The sequence below is a fragment of the Protopterus annectens genome, chromosome 8.part0 (genome assembly GCF_019279795.1).
Source record: "Protopterus annectens isolate FY-2018-M chromosome 8.part0, PAN1.0, whole genome shotgun sequence".
NCBI classification, from domain to species: Eukaryota; Metazoa; Chordata; order Ceratodontiformes; family Protopteridae; genus Protopterus; species Protopterus annectens.
In genome coordinates this window covers 1,517,632,065-1,517,653,683 of record NC_056741.1, presented here as the reverse complement: position 1 = coordinate 1,517,653,683, position 21,619 = coordinate 1,517,632,065, and the positions used below count along the sequence as shown (strand labels likewise).

The 21,619-nt window shown below is 35.9% G+C and overlaps 1 protein-coding gene across 1 annotated transcript in view; it reads left to right on the top strand.

Annotated features, from left to right (window-relative positions):
- Nucleotides 1-7,076, top strand: part of KIRREL3 (kirre like nephrin family adhesion molecule 3) — a 2,095,651-nt gene extending 2,088,575 nt beyond the window's left edge. Inside the window, exon 15 of the mRNA XM_044081102.1 lies at nucleotides 4,801-7,076. Coding sequence (XP_043937037.1) covers nucleotides 4,801-5,247 — 447 coding nt within the window. The 3' untranslated portion in view covers nucleotides 5,248-7,076. The remainder of the gene's footprint in view (nucleotides 1-4,800) is intronic.
- The last annotated feature ends 14,543 nt before the right edge of the window (nucleotides 7,077-21,619 follow it).

Here is a 21,619-nt window from a genome sequence, read left to right as displayed (position 1 = left end):
AGATAAATATAGTCTGATTTTAGGGACCACTCATAAAGTGTTGGATAATAATTACATATTTTTTGAGGGTGAGTGCTACCAACAAATCCGAGGAGTAGCCATGGGAGCAGCATGCACTCCCCTATATGCCAATTTAATGTTACTTGGGTGGGAGATGCAATACGTTTTAAATAGCAAATATAAACCAGATATTATTTTATATCATAGAATTTTGGATGATAAATTTGTTTCATGGGGAGGCAATTTTACTGATATACCAGATTTTATAGAATATCTAAATAACACCACCACCTTTTTAAAATTTACTAAGTTGACAAGTCTGAAATTAATTTTCTGGATGTCAAGATTTCTAAAAAGGAGCAAGGATTTAAATCTAATAAATACCGTAAACCTACATTTTGTAACACTTACCTGCACTACTATAGCCATCATCCTAAGGGTCAAAAGATAAGTATCGTAAAGGGACAGGCTATTAGAATTGCTAAAATGACATCTGAAAGAGATGATGTCAAGTATGAGTTTAGCAGATTGATGGCTATGTTTTCTGAAAGAGGGTACCCTATTAATTTACTTGAATCTGTCTTAGGAGAAGTTTTAGTTCAATGGGGAAGTAAATATAAACCACTGTTAGGCAATGGAGCAAGACATATAAAACCTGACAGAGATCAAAAAACAGAAGATCTAAACTTTCATACACCTTCCAGTACATAACAGGTGGATTTTAACTATGCCTGTATTATACAGTATTGTCTACTCTCTAATAGAATTAAAGATGTCCTATATAAAAATTGGGGCATTTTTAAAACCAACAGTGATGTATATGGGAAAGGTGGTATACAACCCACTTTTGCCACTAAGGTGGGCATCAATTTGAAAACCAATTTGGAGAGAGTTGGAGGTATTAAATGTAATCTGGGTGAAAGTACTAAAGCTTGTGGGCGATGCTCACAATGCCAAAATATTTTGCAGACCTCACCTATTATTTTAAACAATATGGGGGGGAATGTTCTACATTTAAGAAAGGGGAATTGCCACATGAGCAGGTTAGTATACATCGCCCTATGTAACACCTGCAGTGGATTTTATATTGGCAAAACCGAGAGGGCTCTCAAATGCAGGATTTACGAACATTTTTACAAAATAAAAAATAAAAAAAAGACCAATGCCCTTTACAGGCATTCAATAGCTTGTAAGGGTTATGTAGGGTTTAAATTTGGCATCATTGACATTGTTGAATTTGATGCTAGAGGGGGAGATTGGAAAAATTGTTTGCTCAAGAAAGAGTTAATGTGGCAGCTTAGGCTAGCTTCAAATTTTCTTCCTGGTCTGAATGACTATTTATCTATGTTACCAGTATTAAAAGAAAGGGATAATAGATTAAAACAGCCCAAAAAATAAAAAGCACACCTGGAAATGTGGACAAGAACATATATAAAATGGTAATATACATGTATATATAAACCTACTTGTATATTTATTTATTTAGAAATTGACTATTGTTATATTTAAAATAGTTTTTAACTATGGCATTAATGGAGTATCTTTAAGAATTAATTATTTAATTAGTTAAATATTTGAATTTGGAGAGTATATAAGCTTAATTAATTTGTTTTATTGTGTTCTGATGAAATCATTCTTTGATTGATGAAAGCGCTTAACCAACTTTTAACTGCTGGATATTTTAATGTTTGGTTATTAAAATACTTGTCTGACAGTCCGCGTGGTGCATTTTTATTTTTTATTTTTTATTTTTTTTTTAGTTTTGACCACTCATAAAGGGTTAGAAATTAATTCAAGGCGAAATTATACAGAAATTAATAACAATAAAAGTAAGGGAGTGGACTATAAAGGAGCATTTTGTTTAAATTATAACAAAGATGCCAATGTTATTAAAAGCACTGTTAAATGTTGGGAGCTGTTTCGAAATTACATGAACACAGATAATGTATTCAACAGGACAATTAAATTTGTTTTATAATATCACCACCACCAATCTTGAAAAAAAATAAAAAAAAAACAACCAGCCAGTATCCAAAACACTTTATTCTTCTCTCTGACATCCAGGCAAAAAGCGATCAAGGAGTAAAACATTACCAAAAGACACCTGCCTTATATACACATACCTATTAAGTATTTAACACTTAATTAAGCATTTCAATAAAACAGTTAAATAAAAAACTTCCAGTTGCATTCTAAATTTCACCCCTTTGGGGCTAAAGTATCAAATTTTAAAATATATACTGATTCTTTAAATAGCAATTTGTTTTTAATATCCACATTCTCATACTGAGCAACACTTATTTTTTCTTACACAGTACCTTGTAAACCTACAGACTCCTCCCATGAACTTTATTAAAATGTTCAGCTATAGAACTTTCTTTTTTTTCTTAGCAATATCTCTTACATGCTCCAATAACCTCACTTTGAAAGATTTCTTGCTCTCCCCCACAAAACATTTATTACAAGGGAATTTCAGGGCATAAATAATGCCCTCTGTATCACATCCATATTGACCTTTAACACTAAAATTAAGACCATTTATTTTACTAAAACTTTTTACTATATCTTTACAAGCTTTACATTTCCCACAAGATGTGGTTCCCTGATCTATTGGGGTTATTGTAAAATTAGTGGGGAGGGGGGGCAACAAACTTTCCTCTAACTGCAAAATGCCAAACACTTCTCCCTTTCCTATATGATATCATGGGCATAGAATTAACCCAATGAGAGAATGGAAATTTAAGGAATTTATAGAATATATAGAACAAACAAGAGAGTTCCTTAATTTACTTACAATATGGAGAAAATAAAGTTTAACTTTTTGTATGTAAATATTCATCTTGTAGATGAGGAAAAGAAAATGAAATCCACCATACATAGAAAAGAGACATTTTCTAATTTGCACCTATATTACACAAGTTCACATCCTTATAAACAAAACAGAAGTAGTTTAAAAGATCAATTCATTAGAGCCTCTAGAATGATATTAGAGGAAGACTTATACATTGAATGCAATAAAATGAAATTTATGGAGAGGACGTATCCTGAAAAGTTAATCAATGAAATGACAAAGGAAGTGAAAGAGGCTAGAAAGGATAAATATATTCTGATTTTAGGGATCACGCATGAAGGGTTAGACATTAATTCAAGGAGAAATGATACAGAAATTAATAACAATAAAAGTAAAGGAGTAGACTATAAAGTAATGTTTTGTTTAAATTATAGCAAAGATGCCAATGTTATTAAAAGCACTGTTAAATGTTGTGAGTTGTTTTGAAATTACATGAGCACAGACAATTTATTCAACAGGCCAATTAAATTTGTTTATAGGAAGGACACAAATATCAAAAGTATTTTAGAAAAATAAGATAAGAATTGACCAAAGATATAAGGCAGAAAAAGTAGGTACTTATAAGTGTGGCAAGTGTAGATAGTTACTTTTATTAGTAGAAGCAATATATACATTCCAAGCAGAGATAGATAGATAAAAGCTAAAGAGTATTATAATTGTGATAACAAAAGAGTGATATATTTGGCTCATTGTGTGGTATACAGGGCATTTTATGTAAGGAAAGTAGAAAGAGCCCTTAAGTGTAGACTATATTAACACTGTATGATATTAAAAATAAGAACATCAATAATGCCTTACATAAACATACCACTGCTTGTAATAATGCTAGGTTTCAATTTTTTATGTTGGAAAATGTAGCACAGGACATCTGGAGAGAGCTTTGCAAAGAAAAGATAGAGTGCAAGGAAATATATTATCAATTAGTTTTGCAAGTCAATGAGACCCCAGGGTTAAATGAAAATATTTCCTTAGCCCCGGTGTTTTGAGAGCAGCTAGGCTATAGTTTTCATCCCATATGAGAATTTGTTAATAATGATTTTGCATGAGTTAAAATTTTAAGTAGTTCATAAAAGGATTACTTAAGAATGTGATTGTCGAAAAGTTTTAGGGGTTTTAAAAAAGTTATTCTTCAGTTCAAATTATTTTAACAACATACATAGCATAATAGTTGTAAAATAAAGAAGATTTTTAAAGGATGACAATTTAGTTGTAAATTGTATTGAGTAAGACATTGTTGAACATTGGACACTTGAGGGTAGCACAAGAAAGGTATTAACATTAAGTACATGGAGTATTATATTAACTAAAATTGTTTTGGGGAAATAAATCACTATTTTTTGTTCATATTATTTACAATAACTTTCAGAATCTGTGTGTTGGTAATATTCGTTTTAATTTATTAGAAGGAGCCTTTTGCATCTGTAAATATTATATCAAAGGGCATTCTGATTAAGACAGTTTTTTTTTAAGGTCAGTTGTAATTAATTGAAATATTTGATGATGTAATAAGGCTTAAAGAATGAGTATTTAAATGTTTGATATGAGTGTATTAGTTATCTGAGGAAGTCCCAAAGTACAGGATGAAAACGTGGTGATAACATTAAGCGTTTATGAATATGCTATAGTTAATTAGTGTGGTACAGTATTAAAGATGTTTTTTTCTTAAAGTCGGTGGCTTCAGTGGTCTGCGCTACCCATATAGTGTCTATTTGGAGATTGTACATGTGCATAATTCATGATACTTAAATCTGCATCATTAGACTTGAATGTGAATATGATAACAGAATGTTTTTTTTTTCCACCTAAGTGTAATTTATGACACCTGAGTTCAACATGTGACACCTGAATATGATGTGTTTTGTGGAGCCTGAATGTGTTTTGGTACCTGAATATATTTTATAGAACATATATATGATTTATAATACCTAATTGTGTTTACTATCTTCCAGGATCCAACAAACGGCTACTACAGTGTAAATACCTTCAAGGAACACCAGCCAACTCCAACTATCTCTCTATCAAATTGCCAAACTGCCACTCTACGACCTGCCAATAAGCAACGGGTACCCACAGGGATGTCCTTCACCAACATCTACACTACTCTGAGTGGACAGAACCGGCTTTATGACTATAGCCAGCGTTTTGTTTTGGGGATGGGAAGTAGTTCCATTGAGCTCTGTGAGCGTGAGTTCCAACGTGGTTCCATGAGTGACAGCAGCTCTTTTGTGGATACACAGTGTGACAGTAGTGTTAGCAGCTATGGCAAGCAGGATGGTTATGTACAGTTTGACAAGGCCAGCAAAGCATCTGCATCCTCGTCACATTATTCACAGTCCTCATCTCAAAACTCGGACCCCACCCGACCTCTGCAGAGGAGAATGCAGACACATGTTTAATGCATGACTGATAGAAGCTGGGAAGCCAAATGTTCTAAAAATAATGGGATTTTCTATGTCTTAGCAAAGATGAACTGGGTACACTGGGGCAGGTCTGTAGCTGTCTGATGTCCCTGTTGCAAAGCACTTTGTTTATGACCATGTGTGACCTTTTATAATTACAGAGGTAAAAGCATCACTCGTTTTGAATTCCTTTAAGATACTGATGGAATTTAACTAGATGAAAGTGGAATCACACTGCTATGGCTCCCATACCAAAGTTGGTTTGCCCCAGTCTCTGCACAGACCCTTTAAATATTTGTGGAACTGTGGATAAAATCTACAGTGGTGCACATCTTCTATTGAGCAGCAAGAAACTGAGGAGGAGAGCAGACATTGGGTTTTAGGGGCCTGGAGGAGTTGCATTAAATGACTTTAGACTCTAAGCCATTCCTTATTTGTCTACACATCTGTTAATAGCACTTTCTGCCAACTTCTGAGCCAAGTACATGCAGCTATTTGCCCTGTTTCCATAATATTCCTTTGTATTGCACTTTAATAAAGTAGGTGACTCTTTTAGGGTCTTCAAGGCCTGTTCATTTTGCACTGCTGTACAAGATTCTGAGATTTCTGAAACCAGCACCTACCTTCCCTACCAGAACACCAGATGGATCACAACTCTACAGATATTTACAAGCATGTACATTGTTTCATCAAAGCAAGTAAAAGAGTAACCCCTGGAGAAAAAATTTGCAAAAATGCCACAGCCAGACCTGCCAGGAATATTTTATCCCTTTTGTGAAGTAGAGAAAATTTTGCAAACATTTTACTAAACTTTTTTGTTTATTTCCAGACTGTATCAGTAGCACATATGCTGTTGTATATTTTATTTCTTTTACTTGTACAGATGAGTAACCCTCTGGTTGTAAACTTGGTATTGCAACTATAGCATCACACAGTCTTAGTAAGTATTTCCCTTTCCCCAGACATATTCAAATTGCTGATAATCTGTTGATGCAAGAAAAACATGTTGTAACCTAATTCAAGCTACTTTTTGTACTTTCTACAGAGCGCTGCAATCAGTTAAGGATTATGTTTGTAAACTTTGTTTCCATTGGGAAAGGAATGTGTGTTTGTTCTCTCCATCTTGGGTAGTGATCTTTTCCAACAGCGGGGACAGCTTATATTATTTATTCTTTTACTTCTGGTTTGTTTTTTATAGCAGCAATATTGCTTCTTGGTTGTGGGAAAAAGCAGCGGACAATCTGCAAAATGAATGCTCCCAAGAACCTGTTAATATTGTATAAATGGCAACTAATGCAGAGTAACTCACTGGAAAAAGACAAAAATGCAAAGCTATTTGAGCTACTTACCTCAACTTTTACACTTTTCACATTCTTCCCTTTTCCTTTTATTTATTGCTAGAAAGCATTCTGAGCCAAAATGAACAAGTAACAAGAAATGATATAATTTATCAATACTGAATTATCTGTATTGTAAAAATAAAACTGAATTTAATATGACATTTAAGAAATGCATTAAATTTAACCCTAAAGTATGACTGACTGTGTAAGATTACATCTCGATTAGTGCATGGTCTGACAATCAGAGGAAATGGAAATTTTGGACTGTGGGAATTTTCCTTTTTCTAAATGGCACAGGATAAGCGAAGACCAGTTTTGTGCGTTTTCAGTGTACAAATAAAAATAGTTTCTCATTCCTCCCCTTGTACCCCATTTGACTGCTTCTCCTTCAACCCTTTCCTTTTCTTGCTGCCAAATAATGAAATTAAAATTAAAAGTTATTTTGAGAAAAGAAAAAAAAATAAAATGTGTGAAGTCCACCAGTTATTTTCAGTATTGATCTGTGATTGTAGTCCTTGTATGCTGAATTCTAAGTAACTGCATAAACAAAGTGCCTGAATAGCTTGAGGCCCTGTGCCTCTGCTTATGCATGGATTCAGTATATTTGAAGTAACACTTGTTTAATATAGCTGTTTGCATACAGAATGCTTGGTATTTCATGCATAGGGAAACATTATATGTACTTTACACAGACACCCAGTTTTTTTTCTAAATGTTGCTTGCTTATTTCATACTTCAACTCTTCTTTGACAGTGGGCATATGACCAAAGCATCTTTGAAGGGTACAGGATCCCCTATTAGATTTGACAAATCATACAACATTATTGATGTAGAGTGAATGAGTGCTACAGTGTTAAATAAAACTAGAGAATGACGTGTCGATCTACTTATGGGAAACACTAGAACACAGAGGTGGTACCTTTTACTGCATTAACATAGGTTATACTACAGCCTACTTAAGTTTTCAGACTGCATAGGCCCTTCAGTTGTGAGGCATAAAACTGCCACACTAATGACCGACTCTCTTATTGTTGAGCACCAGTATATGACTCCATAGCTGATCCACTAAAGACTAAGATTATACTACCCTGGGGACTTCCCCTTTCTTTGAGATAGTTTAATGTAGGAGTTGGTCATTTTAAATAGCAGAAGATGTGGAAATGACCCTTCCACATATGGAGGTGCAAAAGAGCTTGTTCTTTGCAGAAAACCAAACAAAAAGAGAATGCATTTGTGTATGATTTCTTAATTTTCAGTGCGCTTCAAATTTGAGTTTTTCTTAGGATTTGTGATCCCTGCTTCGTGAGGTGATCACAGCTCCATTGCACTTTCATTAGAAGGTCAAGTCCCCTCATCAAACATTAATTCTCTAGATGAAGGGTTCAATTAAGCTGAAAGCTCATTTACATTTTATGTAGCACCCATGTTAATCTAATAAAAGGTATCACATTACACCCATGTAGTATTACAGGGATAGTCAGCTCAGCCATTTTTAACAGTACTTGTTTACAAAAATTTAAAAGAAAAGCACAATAAAGTATAAAGTCCAGAATGATTAACAAATTAAATTGTCAGTTATAAATTTGAAATAATAAATTCACTTTGAGCTGTGGAAGATACCAGAGTATCCCATTTTTGTGAACATGTATCTCCAGATGTTCACATAAAAAGACTTTGGTCTAATATCATATCTAGTGATATGGAATCTGAGAAACCTGAGTATGTTATCATTTTGAAATATACCATTAGGACATATTAAGGAGATTGAAAACTCAATATCCTTTAAGAAAAAAATGTTTGCATTCCTGATTAGCAAAAAAAAAAAAAAGAAATTAACAACAAAGTGTAAATAAAATGAAATTAAATTGGAAAGAGTACCATAACCATCAAATGAACAGACTTGCAGAATATTTTCAAAGGGCAGAATATATAACATAATAAACCACAACACAGAAATACCGTTTTAACAGATGTCTTTCTGCCTTTTTAAGAAGGGATTCATATATGGAAACTAAAGCTGCTATACACAAGATATTTTATGCAAAACACAATATAGCAGAGTCAAGGGCAACCCCTGTAGTGCCCAGCTGGACTGCTGAAATTGCCAGTACAGTTGGGCAAATATTTGTGCTTCACAGAGTATAATCCTGCAATAATAAATATAGCACAAGAGCTGCAGTTGTCAAGAAAAGTCAGATTGACAATACAAGAGCAGGAAAAAGCAGAAACTGAAGAACACCTGGCACTAGGAAGGTCATACTGATACAGCACTAAATTTAATATGTGTAGCTTAATGTGCTTTATACATGGAAAACATGGCTGAAGGATACCCTTTGAGAGGAATGATGTTAAGACTAAAACAAGGCAGGATTGAGAGCAGTTCCCGTGACAAAGCTACCATTACATTTTTGGTAGTGCAGCATTCATAACCAAATATGTAGTCTGCTTGCATAAATAATGCATGGTCAAAAGTGCAACAACTATGCAGTAAATATGTAACAAATATATAGATGCACCAGAGACAATCTCGGCTGATTTTCTTTGGCATCACAGCCTAAAAAAAGTCATAGTGTACTTAATACATGTATATAAAAACTATAAAGGACTTAACCATTTTTCATTTTTTCCAAAGCATTGATTTTTAACACATAAATAACTTTGACCCTTTCAATGAAACTATTTTACAAAATGTAATGTATAACATATTTCATGCAATGCACACCAGACACCTTATATTCTATTCTTATCATAACAGTGGAAGATGATAACATTCTGATAATATTTATCCATCAATAAGTAAAAATAGCTTTATAACCGTGTTACCGATATCATCAAGCAGTTATCCAGGTCATTCAGCATTTAGCAGCATCCTACACACATCTACAAGTATGAACATGCAAGCTCAAATGCAACTAATGTCAATTTCTTTAGTATAATATGCAAGTCCCAAAGAGGCAAAGGATCTTAATGCAGAGGTCTTATAAATGGACTTAGAATATGTTTTGCATGCATGTAATGCAGTCAATGGATATGAATCATGATTATGATATTTAGAAATGGCACCCAAAGGTGCTTTAATTGATGAAAACACAAGCCTTGTTTTAAAATTGTCAACTTGATGCTCAAGAACCGCATAAATATAGATGGAAAACAATCTACTTCCTTTGTAGTGGCTCAGATTGAAAATGACACCTGAGTGTCCTTGTGTGTTTATCCATGCCTGTTTTTTGATTGTCCATCTTTCTAGAAAAGCACGAGTTACTGGCAACTAGTGGAAATGGATAAGCCAAGTTTCGAGCCACAAGGAGGAAATTTGGTGCTAAGTTCTGCCTGAATGGTGGATCAGAAGCATTCTTGTGAATTACAGGAACAGAGGCTTCAGCAGATGAGGCAGTAGCAGCAGGAATTTGATCTGCTGAGTCAGTATGGAGCTTTGAGAAAGACCTTCACACTTTGGGATGTTTTGCCTTCTGAACAAATCTTATCAGAGGAAATGGGAGAAAGCGTACATGTATCCAGGTGGCTAGTTGTAGTTGATCACACAATTCAGTCTTGGTTCGTTAAAAATCAAAGCCTTTAAAATCATAGCATAGGGTCATAAAGAGGAGCATTTTTCTATTTTTCACAATAGAAACTCTTTAAATACTAAATCCCACATGTTTAAGGTCAGCAAATCCTTGCATAGGTTTAGCTTATTTATTTAATACACTATGTGCTCATAAAGACATCTAACTTTATGGAAAAAATCAGTAAATCTAGTAGTAGCAAGGCTAAATATGATGGGATAAAAATCACAGCGCTATGGCTAATTCATAACATTTCAGAGGTATTGAGTGAGACTGGCCCCTGAGACTCTCCAAACTGATGGAAGGGCAAGAAAAATGCTGTGTTTGATGGTAGTTGGTGATATAGAAAGATTGTAGTGGGCTTTTCCCCATGTCTGAAAAAATATTTTGAGCAATTGAAGAGCAGAGAGATTTGAGAGTCAGATTTTGTTCACTATTGAAATGAGCTTCCCAGAGATGAGGACTGCAGCATGGAATGGGTTGCTGAATATAGATCATTTCAGACTTGCATATTTTCCTGGCAGAAGGGATAGGGCTTGTTGATGTACTATATGTCAGTCATGTCTGACTGTATAGTAAGAACTACCACTGGAATGGATTCATGAAATGACTGGATAGGCTAGAAGAACTGCTGTGATTTCCAGTATGTTGATGTAAAGGGATAACACTGAAGATGGCCGAAAACCCTGAACTCCTTGTGCATTAAAATGTTCCCCTCACCCTAGAGTTGATTCCTCTGTAGTGACTGATGCCAAGGAAGTGAGTAGGTAAAAGGGATTGTGGAAGGAGGAATTTCCTATATCCTTCATTCAAAGTAAGTGGCATCAGCATGGATCAAAAATGTGCATCTGTTGAAAAAGATTATCTGCATTTGAGGCCACTTATTCTGCAGAGATCATTAGAGAGCTGTCATTTGAAATCTGGCATGAAAAGCCATATGAATGCCTGTTGGCATAAGACAAAGTACCTTGAGACAAAGCTATGCTACACCTATTGTTAATGTGAGAAAGGATGATACCTTGTTTTAAAGAGATTAGATTCTGTCCATGGGATGTCTTGCTTTTCATAATTTTATATCGAGACTGTAGACTATGAATGTGAACAGCTGTGCAGATTGTAAATGAGTCTCCAACAGATTCAGTGCTGTCTGTATAAAATTGAAGAATATGATGACTTTGAGTATAGGAACCTGTGAATATCTACTGAAACCAAGGTATTCAGTATAGGAATCATAGTCCAGACATTCCAGTCCTTTTGATGGACAAGACGTGGTCTGCTTTCTTGGAGTCAGGAACCAGGGTTCTCCCATACAGTATTGTCAGCTGCATTCACATGATTGACCAATGGAGAGACCATAGAAAATGTTTGCTGGATTGCCTTCTGCAACATTCACATGCACTATGAGGAATGCTAGACTCAGTAGGATAGTCCCCAGTGCAACATCTCTAGGACTTCCTCAACTAAGAAAGTTTGTTGGGAATCAGTAACTTCATCATCATTAACATTGTCAGTTTCAGCAACTGCTTATTCAGTGGATAAATCTACATGCTTCTTCTGAGATGTTGTCTTCATATGAATCTTCAGGGAGAGTTCAAAGATGAGGATAGGTATCCTTTCCTCAGCTAAAATTGGCCAGAAGAAGTATAGAAAGCCAGGGGGCCTTCAGCTCTGTATGACATTTTGCAAGATTTTTGACACAGTGGAAAGCCTTCCTCATATAGTAGACAATGCCTGAACTGAAATACCAAATTTGATAGCTCTATCATTAACAATAAGGCAGTAGAGGCTGACAACACAATGATGGCTCAACCCGAGCACCGAGCCTACATCCACCACTGAGACCAGGAGACTTGGTGTCAGGAGCATGAAAACTCATACTAAGAAAGTCAATACTGACAGCAATATCAAAGATTCAACCAACAAGGCAGGCTGCAGCAGATATTGAGAGGGTCAGTGATGGCATCATTGAGAAGAAAAACAAACCATGGGATGATTAAGATAATTGTGGGTGCCTTGGCTTTAGAGAAACCAGTGTTGTTGTTGACCTGTCCCCTAGAATAAATGTGTGGTTGGGATCACTGGAAAAGCCTTTCTGGGCCTTGATAAAAGACATACCAAATATGGAATTCTCCACATCAAGTAAGAGATGGACAGGACCTTGATTTTACTTTGAAGGTTTCACTGTCAAATTCAGGTGTCATTGTCAAAGACTTCAAATCCATTATAATAGAAACTTCTCTGTCTGGTCCTGTATCTGACAAAACAGTTAAAGTGTAGGTCTGGAAATAGGTAAAGTTGAAAAAAACATTTTTCTACAATCTTAACAGGTACTCTTTTGACTGCAGGTTCCATGGTGTTAGAACTAACTTCAAGTGTTAAAGTGAACATTTTGGACTGCTTTGGTAGCATAGATTTCTTTCTAACACAAGCAACTGAAGGATCCTCAGATGGCTTCAAGATCACTGAAACTGAAGGTCCTGAGGCTGATGACAAATGGCCTGATTCAGTAGAATCTATTTTACCAAATAAAGTTTATTCACAGTAATGTAGATGAAACTGGTAATGTTTATATATATATATATAAGAGTTGAGGATAAAGAATGGCTACAGACAGAAAACTTTCAAGGATTATGGCCCCCACCTAAACAGATAGCGCACTTCTTGTGACTATTTCATTTTAATTTTCTAACATTTTTAATTTAAAATTCATAGAATACTTAAATTATGACCTTATGCACAGACATTTGTTGACACTCTGGAATTATAACTGATTTCCATTTATGGGAAATTTTACCTCTTCTTGGAAGACAGAGTGCACATATTATATGTGTACTATGTTGTCATTGCACCAGTAAAATGTCTTAATTATTTCATCTGACAAGCAACATTTCTGTTACTGCATACAGCTTGATGCCTAAACTCCATGTACTGAAAAAGACAACATGTTGCTGGGTAAACTAGGAATGATATGCAATAAAAGCTTTGAGGAAAGAAATGCAGCCTTCAGTGTATTTTATACATGAGTATTCTAATTTTCTATCATTTTTATCATGAACTGGCACAAAGAAAACTGACATATGGCCTTAGAAACTAATACCAAATGGAGTATTGTGGAGGACTTTTGATGTCACAGACTGGCATTATATTCAGCTTCCCTGAGGGTATATGACCTCTAATCAAAAAGCAAGGTGAGATTATATCCAGAATATATGCAGGCTATGTTGTCATTACATCAGTAGTAAATATCATATATATTTCTTTTTATTTGTAAAATATGGTCAAAATTAATTTGTTTGAAGCAGCTAAAGCTGTTGGGTAAATTCAATGTTGAACTGCAATAGTATTTCTTAGGGTAGAACAGCAGCTTTAAGTGCATTTTGCAGCTACATATCAACTTGATAAGCAGGTGCACTAAAATTCTTAACAGTAGTACTCCAATATTTGTACTTTATAGCTGAATACCCTGTTATAACTTGAATGTTTTGAAATGAAATCTCTGAGAAGGAATAAGATTAGGATTTTTACAGATATACCAAATGCAGGGGTTCAAATACATTCCCTTTCAAAGTCAATTTCGCACTATACCCAATATTCATCAGGGATTTGTATTTATGTTCTTCTCAGTATGCAGTGTGTCTTTACTCAGTTAACACTATATCGGAAGTAAAAATCCTATATATTTTACAATATATTTTTTTCACTTGTTAAATGTCATGGCTAAAATACCATGCTTTAAAGCAGTTGAAGTAGTGTTGTCATGTTCAGGATATAGCTGCTCAATTATTCTTTGGTAAGAACAGCAGTTTTAGATATTTTTGTAGCAAAGCATCCTGTTAGCATCTGATGTTTTTATAATGAAATCTCAAAGGTGAATTGAGAATTGGCCTTTTACATATAGGTACTAAATGTTGGGTTCTATATGCCTTCTCTGTTATATTGTGATATTTTGAATTACAACTGAATTTCACTGGTGATGTTATAATTTTATGGAGTATGAAGAACTCAGTAATAGTCTAGAATACATCTGTACTGAGTTGTTATACAAGAAATAAGCTTAATATAGTTCAGCAGAAAATATATATTTCCTTTTGGTTGAAACATATCATGGCTAAAATATCATGGATCTTTGCAGCTAAAGTTATGTTGCCAAATTCTCTGTTAAACTGCACTAATTCTCAAAGGATAGAGTATCAACCTTATATGAGTTTTGAAACTGTATACCCTATTTGTAACATCCTAAGGCTAATATTCCACTCAGTTTTCACTGTCAGGGTTGTATGTCACTACTTTTGAACTTACAGCATACTTTGATAGTATGGGGTACATCTTTACTGTGTTGTCATTAAATAGAACATAAAATCCTATATGTTTAACAATATGCTGTGATGGCTCAATGCCATGGTTTGAAGGAACTACAATAATGTAGTTACGGACCTGCACTAAAATCAGTAAATATAAAACGTAGCATTTGTAATATTTTGTAGACAAGCATCCTGTTGTTTTTGCTGGTGGGTTTATAATGAAATCTCATCTAGGAGATGACATTTCTCCTTTTATACATAAATATAAAATGCAGGTATTCATGTGCCTTGAATGTTATAATCTGATGGTTTGCAGTATATGTGGCTTCCATTGTGGATGAGGTAAATGACTTCTGCTCAGGCTGCAGAATATAGTAATGATGTAGAATACATTATTACTATTTTAACATTACACCAGAAATAGAAGTCCTGTGCATTTCTTCTGAAAATACATTTTTTACTCACTGAAACTCTGATTACCCATCTATAAATTCATATGTAGGAAACTGTATTACATAATGATGAACTTGCATACTGATCTTTAAACCCAAAATCATTAATTTCTTCTGTAGTCAAACATAATGATGTATTATTGTGAAACATTTGCTGTAACACTCCAAACAGTTTCAGACTTTTGGTCATATATTACCAAGTAATACCAGCAGTATTATATAGCCATTTTGGTGATTTTTTTTTGCAGTCAGATCATAACAAACATATGGTTTCCGACAACTCACTGTATATTTGAATTATATAATTAATGTGTTTTTATTATAAGTGATACAAAACTCTTACTCTTTTTCATAGAAAAGGTGATATTTTTGGACATATAGGGATGGGAGGTTGGCATAATGGTTAAGGTGTTTACCTAACAAACATAAGGTGCAGGGTTTGATTCTCACATGGGGTAATTGGCTAGGATGAAAATGGCCCACAAGGGCAGTTAGCCTAGTACTAACCTAAGAACATTATATCATAATAATATGTGCATGTTTTCCTTGGTTCTAAGAGTAATGCACATATTTCAGATTGTGCTTTTGTAACAGCTACTGGATCCCACAATATGCAATACAGCCATTCTCATTCTGAAAATTCTAAAACAATACACTGAAGCAGAGAAGGGATTTTGTCATAGAAATTAGGGTAAATTCAGTTTGGATGGGCTTTTTGAACTACACAAACCTCAACATCCATAAATCAGGTTACTGAAAACAAAAGGGTAGATTTCAGATCTCTTCTAATAAAAAAGTATAGCTGTCAAAATTACAAGTATATAGGCTGGGATTCAGAAACAGCTTTCTCATTGTGGAAGGTAATTTTTACATGTGGAACATACATGGGTAGATTAATGGTGATTCAGTAAGCATAGGCTTGGCAACCTGAGAAATGCTACAGCTTGCAAAATATTCAAATAGAGATATAAGGACATGGTAGTGAGTAACAGTATTACAAAGAGGGGAACCATAAATGCAAATAATAACACTATGGTGGAACAATGCAGATACATAATATATTTCATGCCAAGAGATGTTAACTCAAGAGCTATTGACTACAACTAAAATTTGGAGTTACTGGAGACAAAGAACTATATTAAGTAGCAACTGCACCAGTACAACTATATATTGAAAAGGTTTCACTTACTGCTAGTAGTTACAATGTTGCACATTGTCACCATTTGTAGCACTCCATCATTCATCCATACCTAATACATTGCGTCCTTTGTGACACCAAAATTGTGAACTGATAATGTGTGGACGGGTTCCCTTCACATGGTTGACATTTCAGAATGTCTACATTCATATGGCCGAGACCATATAATTGACATTCGAAATGTCGACCATGCGGAACCGATATTTCAGTACAGTGCGGAATGGAAAGATTTCCATCTTCCACACTGTAGTGCGATCTTGGAGTTGGTATATTTAAGTTGGGGGGGTGGAGCCCCGACGGGGGGGCGCAGGGGGGTGTAGCCCCCTTGCTAGCAGAGTGAAGGTACTTTTTTTGTGTTTTTTATGTTTTACTTGTATGGTCGACATTTTGAATGCTGATCATATGGTCTCGGCCATATGAATGTCGACATTCTGAAATGTCGACCATATCAAGTAGATCCATGTGGACATATGCAATATACAGGAACTGGCCGACATATGTCACCCACATATGTAGGGCTGTAGGACACATGGAGTACCTATCTGTATGGACATCATGTTATGTGTGGCTTTGGGAATACTAGCTTCAAGGACTTTTCAGTGATTAGTGGGATATAGTGGATGTGTCCCATAATATCCCCCATATGGCATACATGTGAACTATACCAGTTATTTGTGGGGGTGATTTTATCCAGGGACATCTTACTGGTGAAGCAGGATATACCATGGAGCCATGGTTTGTTGATTGATTAAGTTTATTTGCTAATTGATAACCAGATAAGTGGGCTGGTCCAAAGACCCTTTTCAGCCATGACCCAGGCACAGAGATGCCAAGGAGTCAATGATAAAGTATATAAAAAGATATATATATAGCAACAAAGAAATAAGATATTTTTCAGTGACTGATAATTAATAAAAATATGGATACACCCCAAAGAAATATAACACATGAAAAGTATGTGGCAGTAATTGTTGCAAAACAGCACTGGAAGTAGCAAGTAAAACAAATAAACATTTCTACATAAATAGAAAGTGTGCTACAACATGCATAGACTGGCTACATTGTGCATGAGACATAGACTACCCATATAGCAAAGTACAGAGGGCAGGGCACAGTCATCATATGCACAGTTAGGGAGTTTTGTGTGTGTGTGTGTGTGTGTGTGTGTGTGTGTGTGTGTGTGTGTGTGTGTGTGTGTGTGTGTGTGTGTGTGTGTGTATGTGTGTGTTTGAATAGTTTTATTGTATGTGTGTCAGTCATGCATGGGGGATTTGCCAGACTGGCCAGGAGGGAGTGCTGTTCCATTGCTTTTTGAGTGTGCAGTGAAGGGTGCTGTAGATGCTTGAGTGAGTGCATACAGGGACATAACCCCAGCAGTTGTTGCAGTACTATCCCAGGATCTGGTGGACAGGTCCCGGACACACACAGGAGACAAGTGCACAGACTATCCATGTGTCTGTCCCCCATGAATATATAAATGCACAGATTGTGTATGTGTCTGTTCATGGGGGCAGCGTCTACCAAGAAGATCACAGACATGATCTATACTGCACTTAGAGGACAGAGTGCTCTATGACCATGAACAATAGTTCATACCTTGGCATAACACATCATAAATACCCCATCCATGTGTACATCTATGTTGCACATACTTCCCTCAGCAGGTGATGACTTAGTCTCTGTAGTGGCACTGCATGTTCCCCATCTTGACCTCCTTTTTCCTTGGCAAACCTCCCCTCTGTAGGCAGAGGTGGGCTGGTTGTGGGAATTGTGCTGATCATCATGTGTGGCTGCACAGGGGAGTCTGCAATATGTAAAATCCTTATGCCATATGCCCATGATGCTGCACATTTGGTCCATGCACACTCTCAGATCATCACACAAACCATATACTATCCCTTACAACTCGGCAATGCCTGTGCCAGTGTTTGCTTTGGTGTTGAATGGTATGCATGATATGCTTGGCCTCTGACATGCTGTCCACCGAAGTCCACATCTCACTTGGTGGAGCTGGTGCCAACCATAAGGAGTTGTATCGTAAGTGATGACATCCCTCCCAGGTGAGATCTGTCTGGATCTTTTTGCCCTTGGATGTCATCCTGCATTTGTGGGATAGGATGACTAGACACAGAGGCTGTTTGCAATGGGCTGCTGATGTAGCCATCACACTGCCTATGTTTAACACTGACACACTGACAATATGACCCCTAACTGTGTCAGAATGTATTTTCTATTTTGTTTTTATTTTGCATTTGTTATTTGAGTTAATATACTGGTCCAAAGACTGTTTTCAGACATGACTCAGGCCTAGTGGGCAAAAAACATTTGATACAAAATAAAATGCACAATTGCTCAAAGGTGATAACATGTCTTGCATTACAGAAAATGATTACAAACAAATCAAATGTAAAACAGGTCCACAAAAGTAAGGTAATATGGCAGCTGTTTAAGTATTCTGACAAATGACAAAATATAATGCAATTAATAATCCAAACGAGATAAAGCTGCTGTGTGTTTGAGCTGTTAAGGCTGAACAAATACAGTGATGAAGGGTTAATGAGAGCACCATATACAGGGAGAGTGGGAATGAAAAAAAGAGAAAAGAAGGATGACTGTAAGTTTGAAGGGTTGCAATGATAATGGTAAAACTGATTTGGCTACCATCATCATCAGAGAAGCACAGTTCTCTGTCATCAATCAGCTGTATATCCACAGTGGAGAACTATGATAATACAGCATCTGTAAAAGCACCAAAAGAGAGGACACCTTAAGACCCTTCAGCATATGCTGCAGCCACATGAATAAACTAATACTACTATGTGATATAGTGATACTCAAAAGCAAAAGGTAACATACCTTGCACCAGTGATCTCTGAACTTCAAACAAAGATGTTTGAACAAAATTAAGTCATCATGGGTTTAACTTCCAGTAAACCTCACATTGCGCTACTATAACAGATATTCATCCAAGTTTAGATATGCCCACCTGTGGCATCACCAATAGATATATGTGGTACATCCTGCACTCCACCATGGACTACGTAACTGTCCACCGCCAAGACCCCCATGAAGAGATGTCAGGAACTCCGCTTTCTATGTTAGTGGAACTTGATCAGCAGACCAACTCTTGTCACTCTCTGTTGCTGTGTCATGTAAACACTGCTTTTTACACACCCACAAGCACAATGCAAGGCACAGGCACAGGTTACACAGGCATGTGCTCCTGCTGACATGGGTCCATCTACCCTACCACAGTGCATCTACGCACCAGTGGCCTGACAAGTACTGTTGCAGGCAACACCTTTCAACACTGACTAAAACAGAATATACATTTTGTTTGTTTGTTTTGGCAGGATGGGTGTTTGTCTAAGAGGTGGGGAAGGATATGTGGGTATTTCCCATGGATGGGTAGTTAGTGCAGGTTTCATTTTTTGTGTCTAGGAGGAAGGTAGTGTTTTGCAGAGTTATTGCATTGGGACCCCATATCTAAAAAACACAGATAGGCTATATCCTAATTTTCCCCAAATTCTTTAAGCAGGGAAAAAGTCTGCCAGTTTTTGGTCAATATTCCCCTAATCTGGGAAGCTTCATTACAAAACTCCATAACAAAAGCTTTTTGCATATTAAGTCCAACAGTATGTCTCCTAGAAAATGCCCCTATGGCCAAGGTGGAAGTAGAATGTATCAAGTGCACTATATCACCCTTTATTTTTCTCTCCATGATACTATCATGAATACTAGCTACTGCACCCTTGAGGTATCCCCTCTAAAGTAACATATGCCACAGTTTTTCACATTCTGGTCTCACTGGTAGATCAGTGGTACTCTTATGGATCTTAGAGATCCCAAATATACACAGTACTACTAGATGCAACACTTGTAGAAACCTGAGTATTTCAAGTGTAATCTCACCTTCATCCACTATATCCTGCAGAGAAAAAATTGATTCTGTGGTATGCCATATTGATGTACCCTGGGATAGACCTCTTGAGGAGATTCAGGGCTTTATGGAATTTACTAATTCCTCTACCTCTTTTTTGAAGTTTACTCATACCATTCAGTTGGAAAGCATTAATTATTTAGATGTCACCATTTATAAAGACCATCAAAATGAAAAATAGGCTAGTATGATTTACAGAAAAGCCACACATAGCAACAATTTATTATATTTTGAAAGTAACCACCCTTTCCATCATAAAATGGGAATAATAAAAGGTCAATATATTACAGTGGCCAGAATGGTTTCTTCTTATAATAACTTTGTGGTAGAATGTGAAAAATTGTGGCATATGTTACTTCAGAGGGGATACCCCAAGGGTGCAGTAGCTAATATTCATGACAGTATCATGGAGAAAAGAATGAAGGGTGATATAGTACCCTTGATACATTCTACTTCCACTTTGGCCAAAGAGGCATTTTCTAGGAGACATAATGATGGACTTAATATGCAAAAAAGCTTTTGTTACACAGTATTTTTAATGAAGCATCCCAGATTATGGGACTATTGACCAAAAACTGGCAGATTTTTTCCCTGTTTAAAAAATTTGGGGAAAAATTAGGATATAGCCCACCTGTGGTTTTTAGAAGAGGCAGGACCATCAACAATTACCTAGAACAGATGGGGCGGAGCCTAGATGGCTAACTGATAGCAGCATATCTTTGGAGCTCCACAAAACTATTCTAAAATATGGGAAAATAATCATCTTCAACAAACTAAAATAACAGAATCTTATTAAGGAATATACAACCTATCCTCACATCAAATTTGAAGAAAATCTACTGAAATTTTCCTGTCAAAATTAACTGGAGATTATATCATCATTGTGGAAATGTGCAACTCAAAGAATTCCCACTCTGAAACTGCACTGAAAAAGGAAATACAATTGATGTCTAACACTCTACATTAACTTTCTCTGAAGATGGGCAATTTTAAGGACAACCTAGAAAACCTAAAAGAAAACTGTCAGAAACAAACTGATGTGCTCAAAGAAATACAACAACAAACTAAAATATCTGACATTGAGTCTTCATTATGTGACATAGATGGGAAACATAAAGAGGAGGAAAATCATAGTGAATTCCTTTTACATCATAACAACTGGCTAATAAATAAAATAGATGACCCAGAGAATAGGGAAAGGAGAACAAATATAAGGATCTTCAAACTACTAGAGAAATCTGAAGGTGAGGACATCATTTTGTTTTTAAACTCTTGGCTTCCTGAAATATTAGACTTAAAAGAAGGTCTTTCCAGCAGCAGATCAGACCATAAACTAATCTCACTGGATATTCACATCCCGACCCCATCCCCTGCCCAGCAAACCACAATGAAAAACTTCTCTAAAGCAAATTTCACACTCCTCAAAACCGAGGTGGAATCCTTCAAAGCCCCCGGGCCTGTGGAAAATATGGCCCAGACCGCAGAATCCTTTATAAATGCATTCTATGAACACCTTCAGGAATGCATGAATCATGCAATCCCAAATAAAACCAAGACCCAATCCTCCAAAGG